The 11,931-nt window shown below is 31.3% G+C and overlaps 1 protein-coding gene across 1 annotated transcript; it reads left to right on the forward strand.

Moving 5' to 3' along the window:
• Positions 1-724: 724 nt before the first annotated feature.
• On the forward strand, positions 725-6,271 carry LOC130797031 (putative metallophosphoesterase At3g03305). Its single transcript, XM_057659499.1, has 4 exons — positions 725-1,005; positions 2,831-3,072; positions 3,828-5,342; positions 5,767-6,271. Exons 1-4 carry the CDS (start codon positions 750-752, stop codon positions 5,881-5,883), a joined length of 2,130 nt encoding a protein of 709 aa, XP_057515482.1. The 5' UTR covers positions 725-749; the 3' UTR covers positions 5,884-6,271.
• The last annotated feature ends 5,660 nt before the right edge of the window (positions 6,272-11,931 follow it).

Below are 11,931 nucleotides of genomic sequence, written 5' to 3' on the forward strand. Positions count from 1 at the left end.
GAGTAAAAGAGTGTAATTAAGGGGTCACTTGGATTGAGGACAAATATTTAAGAGGTAAATAATAGTTAAACTAGAAAAATAAAGTTATTTAGATAGATGATTAAAAGATTTTTGATTGTTAGAGAGGTGGAAGAATTAATTTGAAGGTAATAAAAAATGAGAAAATAGCAATTAGTTCCCTTATTTTGGGTATAAATTTACTTTAGGGAAGGATAAGGTAATTCTTTACCTCCAAATGAGGAAAATCAATCTTTTTTTAATCATCTTTTTTAATTTATTCTCATTGTATATCTCTCACAATTATTTCAATAACTTCATTTGCATTTTTAATTACCTTTGTTATATTAATTTGACATTTTTTCTCCCCTTATATATTTACTCTCGATCCAAGCGGTCTAAATGAAATTAGACTCGACAAAACCAGCTTTTGTCATCAAGATGAATAAAACAATGGCAATTGGCAAGTCACCTAATTCATTAGATTATATTGATCCAATTTCCAACCCATTTAATATACTCATTTGTCACATCATTTTGCTAATTTTTTTATTAATTATTGTGTTTATTTATTTTAATAAACAACAACTTAAATCGGTTTTACCTCATTTAGAACACAATGTCCCAACTTCCATTCTCGTTGCGCCTCCCCTTCTCTGCGTCTACTACTAGAAAAAATAAACGACGACTTTGGCAATCGGCAATATATTGGAAAATCATCAAGTGATCGGCCAGCTAAAAAAAGAGAAAAAATGGCAGAAATTAGGTTAAAAATCCTGTTAATATTGATGTTAATGGCGGTAAATGTTTGTGGGCAATGGAAAGCAAGTAGAAGCAGAGTTATAGAAGTAAAAGGAGGGGATGATACAGTAGTTTGGGTGGTTCAACTCTCTGATCTTCATTTCAGTGTTCATCATCCTGATAGAGCTCTTAATTTCAGAAATTTTGTGGGTCGTTTTCTTTCCATTATAAACCCTTCTCTTGTTCTCATTACTGGTGATCTTACAGGTTTTTCTTCTCTATTTTTCTCTTCAATTTCTTATTTTGATTTTTTTTTTTTTACCCTTTTGTTTGTTAGTTTGTTTGTTTTATGGAGAATCTTGATGTATCTATGTTGGGGTAAGGCAGTAGAATCACTAGAGACTATGATGTTAATAACCCAATGGCCACTTGTATTCACTATCAGATCGCAATCCATAATTATCTCTTACAGTATGCAACACAAACATAGCAGTAGGTCCCCATCTTAAAATAAAGAGATGATTTTAGAAGTGGGTTTTGGACTTTGGTTATTTGACTTTCTTTCTTCGGGGAAATATTTGATCTTTAGGGCCTGCCTGATTTAGAGTATTATAGAAAAAATAATAGCACAATTGCCACAATAAATAGTTAAGGGTATTTAAATAGGCCGGATTAGAAGTAATTATTTGAGTTCGTTAAATTTACCTCAAATATGGGGTAAGTAGCACCTTGTTCCACTCCAAAGTAATTATTTCAACAAACTACTCTTTCAGCACGTGCATTCCTTCATCTTTTTCTTTCTTTTCGTTTCAAATATTCTTTCTCTTTCCTCTCTCATGTTCACTCCAATCTACATAAAAATTATAACTTTAAAAATTTTGTGTATTATATATTTTTCTTATTGTAGATAAAAATCATCAATTTCATTTCATCTTTTTTAGTTTCTCTAATTTTTTTTTTGTTGAATATTTTTGGGATTTGACATTCGAATTTGAAATATTTTATGGGCATTATAAAGACTTTATATAAAAAAAACTTATTTTTGTATCTAAAGAAAATTATTTTGGATTTTAACAACTTTTTATGGTTTTTAGGTTAAAATTTTGAGAGCTTATAAGGATTACCTTCAAAATTAATGAAGAGAGAGGAAAGAGATAAATACCAATTTATCTTCAAACTTCATCTTTCCAAGAATGAAATTGAAAATGATTCTTTGTGAATATTCCCACTAGTTTACCGGTTAATATGCCAAACTGCATATCTTGTCACCCCGAAAAAAAGTTTATCACCCTTATTTTGTTTTCTGTACTATTTATGGCATAAAATTTACTCTTCAAATGAGTCGGTTCATTCCAAGTATGGAATATATTCTTCGTGTAGCTGGTTAGAATCAAACTCTAATTATAAAGGAAATATACTCTGACTCAACCGCTACGTTAACCCACAATTCTCAAATTTAGATTAATTTAGGAGTCAATTTTGGTTTGATTATGTTAAATGTTAGAGCATCCTTGTTAATAAGAGTTTTCTAAATTTTCAATAAATTAATGAGGGTATAATCAAATTGGTGATATCAAATTGTAAGATCGTATAATTTTAAAAATAAATTCAAATATGCTAAATTCTCTAGTTCTTAGTCATAATTATTCATTTCAAAAAGTAATATACTATTATGATATGTAAAAAAATTTTAAATTCATTTTAGAAGTTATAAATAATTCAAATATATAACTTTTTGTAATGATAAATAAATTCAAATAAATCTAGGGCTAGGTTTGAGGAGGATATGTACTGCATTCATATTTCTAATTTAAGGGCTCTTGTGTAAGGGACATGATAGAATGTATAAGATATGATAGTATTTCAACCATCAGCTTAAGCTTAGGTCCTTAGGTTGAATACTTGAGTTGGTTTTTGATGTAGAAATGAGAAAGTGTTAGTCATGTATTGTGAATATTAGGAATCCTTGTCATTGTATGTGCTCTTTATGATTAATCATCATTGTTGAGTATCATTACTTTGGGTTAGCATGAACATCTTTCAGGTAATTAACCTTAAGTTTCTATATTGTTTTTGGTTGATCTATAACTAGATGGGAAGAGCAAAGATCTATTAACAATGAAACAAAATGAGCAAGAGTGGATGGAATACCGGGATGTGATGGAAGATGTGATCAAGAAGAGTGGGTTGGATAAGAGCATATTTTATGATCTTAGAGGCAATCATGATAATTATGGTGTACCTTCTGTTGGTGGCACCTTTGATTTTTTTTCAAATTACAGTCTCAATGCCCAAGCAGGAAGAAATGGCCGTGTAAATAGTGTCACACTTCAGGTAAATTTCCTTGCTCTTACTTCGCGTAATATTGTTCATCAACTCTAGATGACGAAGATTAGAAAATAGTTTCATTTTCATCACTAAATGATAGTGTATATAAAATATCATTGGGTTACAACCATCAACATAAGTCGATTTAGTTTTTTGACATGATATCAGAATTCAACATGACATTCAAATCTCATTTGCTCCTCATTTCAACTAGAAAATTTAGCATCATGTATTGAGGACTAGTGTGGCCACCACACTTATAGCATGTAGGGCTCTCGTTTGAAGGGGCTAGGACTTAAACTATCAGCTTAAAGTTTTTATTGATTTTGTTCCTTGACTCTTAATGGAGTAAGAGAACGGTTAGTGATCAGCGATAGGTTATGCCTGATTTTATGTCTCATCCAAGTTTGCTGACAAAGTGACATTTGAACTCATTTGAAGACAAGGCTACTTCAGTTTGATATATGTATGACAATCTTGCTTGATGTAGTTTCCGCTTGGTACCATTGAGATTTGTTGTCTATTGTAGTTTCTTTGAAGGGTCGAGATTCTAGTCTTAGCCCTGTCTAAGCCATGGTCCGAGTCATTTGATAAAAATTCTATGATAATAATGAATTGTGTAACATATAATAAAGAAATGGTTGCCAAATTGGTTCAACACACACAGAAAGACGTGAGTGTCTCCCCTATCCTATACTAAAATTTAGGACATGCCCTTGGTTTCTTAACTAGCATATAGCTAATAGTGACATATCATGCAGACAGGAATCAGAAAGCATCTATTTGTTGGGTTCGATAGCACCATGGCTGTTGGCCTCAGAGGCCCGACCAATGTTTTTGGGCATCCAACCGACCAACTATTAGCCGATTTGGAATCTGAACTATCGAAATGGGATTCTGAGCCAAACAACAAAATGATAAAGATCTTATTTGGGCATTATCCTCTCTCGTTCTCCACAGCCTCCGAATCTGGAAGGACCTTGAAAGATGTTTTTCTCAAACATTCAGTCTATGCTTACCTATGTGGACATCTGCACGCAAAGTCATGGCGAAATCTAAAACGACACCATCGATCAGGCAATGATCTTCTTCAGCTAAATATGCAACAAACATCGTCTAAAAATATGTCGTATGGTTCATCCCGAATCCAGGAATTCTGGGAGTGGGAAATGGGTGACTGGATGAAGAACAGATTTATGCGGGTTTTGGCTATTGATAGAGGTCATGCTTCTTTTGTTGATATTAATTTGAATTCGGGTTTTCAGAAAACTATTATCTTGCTGACTTTTCCACTGGACTCGCGGTTCATACCATCACCTCCACTCAATGAATACGAGAATCAATCAATAAGAGCGTTAGTCTTTTCGACATCTTTAATCATCTCAGTCGTGGCTCGAGTATATGACTCGCACCTAGAAAAACTTCTAGTTTTGGAGCAACCAATGATAATGATCAAGGATGATTCCTCAAGAGGAGCTCTATATGCTACACCTTGTACTTTCGAAACATTTGTAAACCCATCTCCAGACAGATATTGGATGCAGATCGAAGCAATCGATGTGGAAGGCGGATCAACCTTTACCGAGTTGAGACCATTTTCAGTAAACGGTCTTTCAAAATCTCCGTCTTGGACATGGAAAGAGTTTATGGTCATGGGTTGCCAATGGCCTGATTTATACATCCCAATACTCTTCTCTATTCTCGGGTTTTTCCTCTTTATTCTTCTCCTACCCGCAACCTTACAAATATGTACCCACAAACAGTACACATTGCAAAATTTCTGCACAGATAAAACTGTGACAAATGGTGTCGGATGGGTCTTGATCGAGCTATACAAGCTGCGTTCCATTTGGCTTGGTTTTCTAGCATACTTGTTGTACCTTGTTCTATTCCCTTGGTTTTCGGGACAGATTTTTACTGCTGGTAGTGAAAGGGGTTATATGACTTACAAAGGATGGGTTGTTAAACTTCATGAGACAAGCGAAAAATCGGAGTTTTTTGGATATCCTGATATAATGTTGTTAGTCATTCCTCATCTGGTATATGTAGTTTCCCCTTCTATCTTGGTGGCTATAGGATTAGCTGCAGAATATGACAAGTATAGAGTACAATTTTTAACATTTTCAAGGAAAAAGGAGGATGATCTTCATGAGACTCTTGATTGTAAACAGAATAACAGTCAAGCTCATAGATGTTTCAAGTTTCTTATACTTTCTAGATGGATCAGGAAATTTCTTTTGGTAGTTTGTCTCATGATCTTCTACAAGCATTTTAAGGTAAGCTTTCATCAAACTGCTTATCATAAGCTTGAACTTTAGATTGAGATTGTTTCTTGACATGGTATCAGAACCAGCGTAAAAAGAAATCTCAACCAAAAACTTAAAAGCATCTGGTTGAGGCCCCATGTTATATTATATACTCTAGCAATAACAACAAAAGTGTTGGGGTCTTAACGTCAACGCCATTTACAACTTCAGATAAATACGTATACATGATTTAATGAGTTAGTTTACTCTAATAAATTGCAATTTAAATTTTTGGCTCCAATGATAATGATTTTTTTCTAGAAAAGTTGGGTTTTGAAAAAATCGATTTGCATCTCAACTTCACTTTAGCTCTATGCATTAAACTGAATCAGGGTGTGTTTGGCAAATGGATTTTTGATTAAGTTTTTGTTTGGCTTTTGCCTTGTGATTACAGAATTGCAGAATGGTGGTGAAAGCTTATGAAATGAATCCATTGTTACATTTCCCAGTTTATACTTTTGCAATTCCTCTGCTGCTCACATTTTCTGTCTGCAAAACCTGTAGATGCTAACAGTATCAGGGTCAGCAAGCCATTCAGTATTACCAAAAAAAATAGGCTGTCATGAAGTTCAACATTATATGATGTCGTTAAAGTATATATATATATAACAGACTTAAATAAAAGCTTAAACTGATGGTTAAAGCTCCACCTCTATGATATGTTAGGTTGATTCTTAGAATACATGTGTATATTTTATGTAAAGGGTTGTTTGGTTAATGATTTTTTATTTGACTTTTAGCTTGTTAGTTGATCACAAAGTCAAAAGATGTTTGGTATATGTATATGACTTTTAAGTAAAAATGAAAAAGCTAACTATATTGGCTTTTTTCATTGACTTTTGGCTTGTTAGTCTATATTTTTCTTAATAAATAGTCAACTGTTAATATTTTACCAAATATCATTTTAAACTGTTTGCTTCATAGCCAACAAAAGTAACCAACTCTTTTAGTAGGTCAAACAAGCAAACTAAAAAAGCTAACCCGAGTTTGTCGGATAACCAACAAAATATGTACCCAAAAAAGTATCATATATAAATATATTCATAGGAAGATCGAAGAAGTTTAAGCGTGAACGAAACTTATAGAAGAACCGTGAGAATCATATTACTTGTTGGAAAAAAATTTGTTTTTATTAAGAAAAAAATTTAGGAAAAAAAATAAACAAAACTAATTGATAAAAAAAGCATTTCTTTTTACCTAAAAAACGTGTTACTTTTGACAAAAAAAGTGTTACACTTAAAGACAAAAAATTTTATTCCCCAAAACAAAAAATTCTAAAGAAAAAAATGACAAGCGTGTCAAAAAAAAGTGTTACTATTTATAAAAAAATGTGTTAATATTTGGCAAATAAATGTTACTTTCCACACAATATTTTTTCAAAAGAAAATTTTAAAAAACGACAAATTAACCAAAAGAAGTGTTTTTTTACATATTGTTACTTTTTGACAAAAAAATATTACATTTGAGAGATTTTAATTTTTCTATTTATTGTTTATTGACTTCCATTTGATTTCCCTCCGAGAGTCTTGTTTAACTCACCTCTAAAAACAAGTAATCAGTAAAATTCAGTTCAAACACTAAAAATCAGTTTTAATCACTAAAAATCAATTACAATAAATAAAAAACAGTTTTAACAATTAGTAAAAATCAATTTAATTACTAAAAATTTGTTATAATTAATAAAAATCAATTGAATTAACAAAATGATTTGAATCAATACAAATCAAGATGGTAAGCCATTAAACATTTAGATTATCTTAATTATTACAAAATTAAAGTTACCTTAAATAAATAACAAAAGTTTACTTATTAAAGTCGAAAAAAACAGGATCATTAAAAATTCTACGTTCCTTATGTTACAATTGATTTGACAAATCATGAATGCATTGAGTTGTGTGTGTTTCTATCCTCATTATTTGTAAATGAGTTGTTTTTACTTGTATATCTTGCACTATATATATGTGCATCTTCTTGTAATACTTCGCAATACAATAAAATAGGAGATAGATACATATAAGTTTATCAATCCATTATACTACTTTTCTCTTTATATTCTCCCTACCTTTTAACACGTTATTAGCACTTCGCTTTCAAAAATCCAAGAAGGTAATATATTTTTTTTCAAAGCATTATAACACATTTTTTTTAGCCACAATATGGACCAACAATTAAACGATATCAATATTATTATTCAAAGTGTTACTAACACCGTTCTATACTTTATCCTTGAAGAAAATTGTATATCTGTTACTACCAACCCAGCTAGTAGTGGTTCAAACCAACTGCGAAAACATAATCCAAGTATAATACCCACGTAAATGGAAACCTAATGCCAAGTCCCAATAATGCAACTAATCAGCCACCACAACCACCTACTAATCAGCCACCACAACCTACTGAGAACCCACCAGTCCAACCTACTAATGATCCTACAGTCCCACAAGAAAGTAATAAAAGAAAAAATGATGAAAGCGAAAGAACTAATAGTAAACGTTTTCAGACTTTTAACCCATAAAATAATTTATTTTAATAATGTCGTTTAATCTTTATGTTTATTTTTACTACTTCAACCGCCTATATGCACTGGCTAGTATTATTTTGTAATGACCGCCTTTATGGACTGGCTAATATAGCATTGTTATCGCGTTTATAGACGATTTTATCAATATTTATCTGATCATATCGTCATATTATGTGCATATATTTATACATCAAACTTTTATATATTTATACGTATATAATCGCTTAATAAACTCATAAAATTTAATTTCACCTTTAAATAAAAAAAAAAATCAAAAAAATATCTAAAAGAAAAATAAACATTATATATATATACACATATCATTAATAAACAAATTTCAAAAAAAAATTAAGTTATTTGATTCCATTTTGTTTAACATTGTAAACTCAATAATAATAAGTTGTCTTTAGTTACCAATAACACAGATTATTAGCACACATGATTACATTATCTCTACATAACATAAAATCCTTCTTAATTGTAAAAATATCACCTTGGGATGAATGCCAGAGTGATCTGAAAATTATAAGTTAAGTAAATCGTTAAGGGTTAAATTCTGAACCAAAAAAAAAATTAACCCACAAATTCTTTTTTCATCTTCTTCTTCCTTCAATCATCTATGGCAAACAATGCATCCACAAACACCCACATCAATCCAATTGCCGACAATATAAGTAAAATACTAGAAGCATTCATTATCATTATGAGTTTAATTGTATTACTCGTAGCGCTAATGCTCTACCTTATTATCCAAAAATAAATTATAAATCTTGTATTTTTTTTTGCAATTTGTATTTTGTTTTATCATCTATTAATACTATCTACTTTATTTTTATTTATGATTATATTATGCTTATTATATCTAGATATTAAATCAGGGAGAGATAATACTAAAATGCTTTAATATCTTTAATAATACAAAAAATCATTAAATAACCTTCTTATTTTCTCAATTGTAGAAAATAATGGCTAATCTCAAAAAGAGAGAATTCAATGCCTTGGAATTAACAGGAAACAATTTTATACAATGGGCTTCAGATGTCAATTTATATCTAAAAGGAAAAAGTTTATTATATACAATAATTGAACTTAATCCTATTGACAAAGGAAAGGGTATTGAAAGAAATCCCATAAAAATTGAGGAAGATAAAGGAAAAAACTGCATCAATTTTGAAACATCATTTAACCGACAGTCTCAAACATGAATACACCGATTATAAGGACCCAAAATTACTTTGGGAAGAGCTAAATGAAAGATTTGGCCATAATAAAAGTGTACTTCTCCCAAAGGCCATCGATGAATGGCGAGAGTTAAGATTTCAAGATTTCAAATCAATGAGTGATTATAATTTAGCCCTTCATCTGATAAAATCAAAATTAGCCTATCGTGGCCGCAGACGTAGTCACATATATGAAAGAAATATATTTGTCCCCCGAAATGATAATTTTAAACAAGTCTAGAAACAAAAAAGCACATGTAATAGGTGTGGCATGACTGGACATTGGGGCGAACTTGTCGTACCATCAAATATTTAGTGGATTTATATCAAGCTTCCCAGAAAAACAAAGGAAAAAGGGGCAGAAGCAAATTTTGTAAATGAAGCAAGTACATCTAGGCCCACCTTAGATGTCTCCGATTTCTTTAATAAGGATGTGAACATCTACAAACTTGATCCTCAAGAAGAGGATAATTACATCTTTTGGATGTCTAGATGCATTTTCTGTTTCTCTAACTTGTTTTTCCCCTTCTTTTTTTTTGTTAATTTGATAAGTTGTAATTCTCTACTTACGTTTTTGTATTGAGTATTCTAGTTTTATATTAATAATATAATTTTTTTTTTCTTCTCTTGTCTTAGAAAAGGAAATGTCAATAAATGGATCAACATTTCATTGCGTCTTGAACAGTGGAGCAACACATACGATATAGAAAAATCGTGAATATTTTTCAAACTTAAAATTGCTTCAAGCAAATGTCAATACCATATTAGGAACAAAAAAAATAATTTAAGGCACTGGACTCAAGCAAATGTCAATACCATATTTGGAACAACAAAATTAATTTAAGGCACTGGAAAAGCATGCATCATACTTCCTATGGGGACAAAATTATTAATAAATGATGCACTATACTCGAGTAAATATCGAAGAAATCTTATCAGTTTCAAGGAAATACGCCAAAATGGTTACCATATGGAAACAAAACTATAAATGAGAAAGAATTCTTATGTCTTACAACAGAAAGTAATGGCACAAAATTTATCCTTGAAAGGATGCCAACATATTCATCGGGGATGTATCTCACTCATATATGCCCGATTGAAATAAATATGATAAGACTCGATAATAAAGAGCTATTCACTCTATGGCATGACCGCTTAGCTCTTATGCACCTCTTATTCTCTTGGAAAATTTATTACTAGACCATCAGTAAATAAGATTGTTACTGAATCTAGTATATTTCTTGAAAGAATTCAAGGAGATATATGTGGACCAATTAATCCACCATGTGGACCTTTTAGGTACTTCATGGTTTTAATAGACGCTTCCACAAGATGGTCACATGTAAGCCTTCTATCAAGTAGAAATAATGCCTTTGCAAAACTACTTGCACAAATCATCCAATTGAAAAATCATTTTCCTGATTATACAATAAAAAGTATTAGTTTGGACAATGCTGGCGAATTCACATCTCAAACTTTTAATGATTATTGCATGTCCATTGGAATTAAAGTGGAACACCCTGTACCACATGTTCACACACACAATGGTCTATTAAGAGATTGCAATTAATTCCAAGACCACTTCTAATGAAATCAAATTTACCATCATCGGCCTGGGGTTATGCAATATTACATACAGCATCATTGATTAGGCTAAGACCTACAGCTTATCATAAATATTTGCCAATACAATTAGTAGCTGGTCATGAACCAAATATTTCACATTTGAAAATCTTTGGATGCGCTGTATATGTGCCCATTGCTCCCTCTCAACGTACAAAAATGGGTTCACAAAGAAGAATGGGAATATATGTCGATTTTGAATTTCCATCAATCATTCGAAATCTTGAACCATTAACTGATGATCGATTTCAAGCTAGATTTTCTGATTGCCACTTTAATGAGACAATATTCTCATCTTTAGGGAGAGAGAATGTGGACTTACATAAAAGAAATATGAAACTTATTTGGAAAGTAACGCATTTAGAATATTTAGACCCAAAAATAAAATCATGTGAACAAGAAGTACAACGAATTGTTCATCTACAAAGTATAGCCAACCAATTACCTGATGCATTCACAGATACTAAGAAAGTTACAAAATCACATATACCAACAACAAATACTCCTGCTCGAATAGATTTTCCTGATGAAAAGGCAAAAAAATGATGAAATTGTTATGCAAAGAAAGCGTGGAAGGCCACTTGGTTCAAAAGATTTAAAACCAAGAAAATTGAGAAAACAATAAGGTGCACCAAATGATACTCAAAATGAAAGCGAGAATAAAGGAGAAAATCAAGATATCTCCGATAATGAAAATTATGAAAATTATGAACCTCAATAAATTATATTTTCTCCAAGAAAAAATGGAATCGAAAAAAGATCATTCCAAATGAATTGTTTGCTTATTCCATAGCTATTGATATAATAAATGATGAAAATGATCTTGAATCAATGTCGATAAATGAATGCAGAAAAAGACCTGACTGGCCAAGATGGAAAGAAGCAATTGAGGCAAAGTTAAAATCATTAGCAAAAAGAGAAGTTTTTGGGCAAATTTTTTAAACCCCAAAAGGCATAAAACCCGTAGGCTTCAAATGAGTATTTGTAAGAAAAAGAAATGAGAAAAATGAAATTGTCAGATACAAGGCAAGACTTGTAGCCCGAGATTTTTCTCAAATGCCAGGAATTGATTATGAAGAAACATATTCCCTAGTAGTTGATGCAACCACACTCAGATTTTAAGTAAGTTTAACAGTTTCTCAATGCCTACACATAAGATTGATGAATGTTGTAACTGTAAATTTATATGGGTCAC

The sequence above is a fragment of the Amaranthus tricolor genome, chromosome 12, assembly GCF_026212465.1.
Source record: "Amaranthus tricolor cultivar Red isolate AtriRed21 chromosome 12, ASM2621246v1, whole genome shotgun sequence".
Taxonomy (NCBI): domain Eukaryota; kingdom Viridiplantae; phylum Streptophyta; class Magnoliopsida; order Caryophyllales; family Amaranthaceae; genus Amaranthus; species Amaranthus tricolor.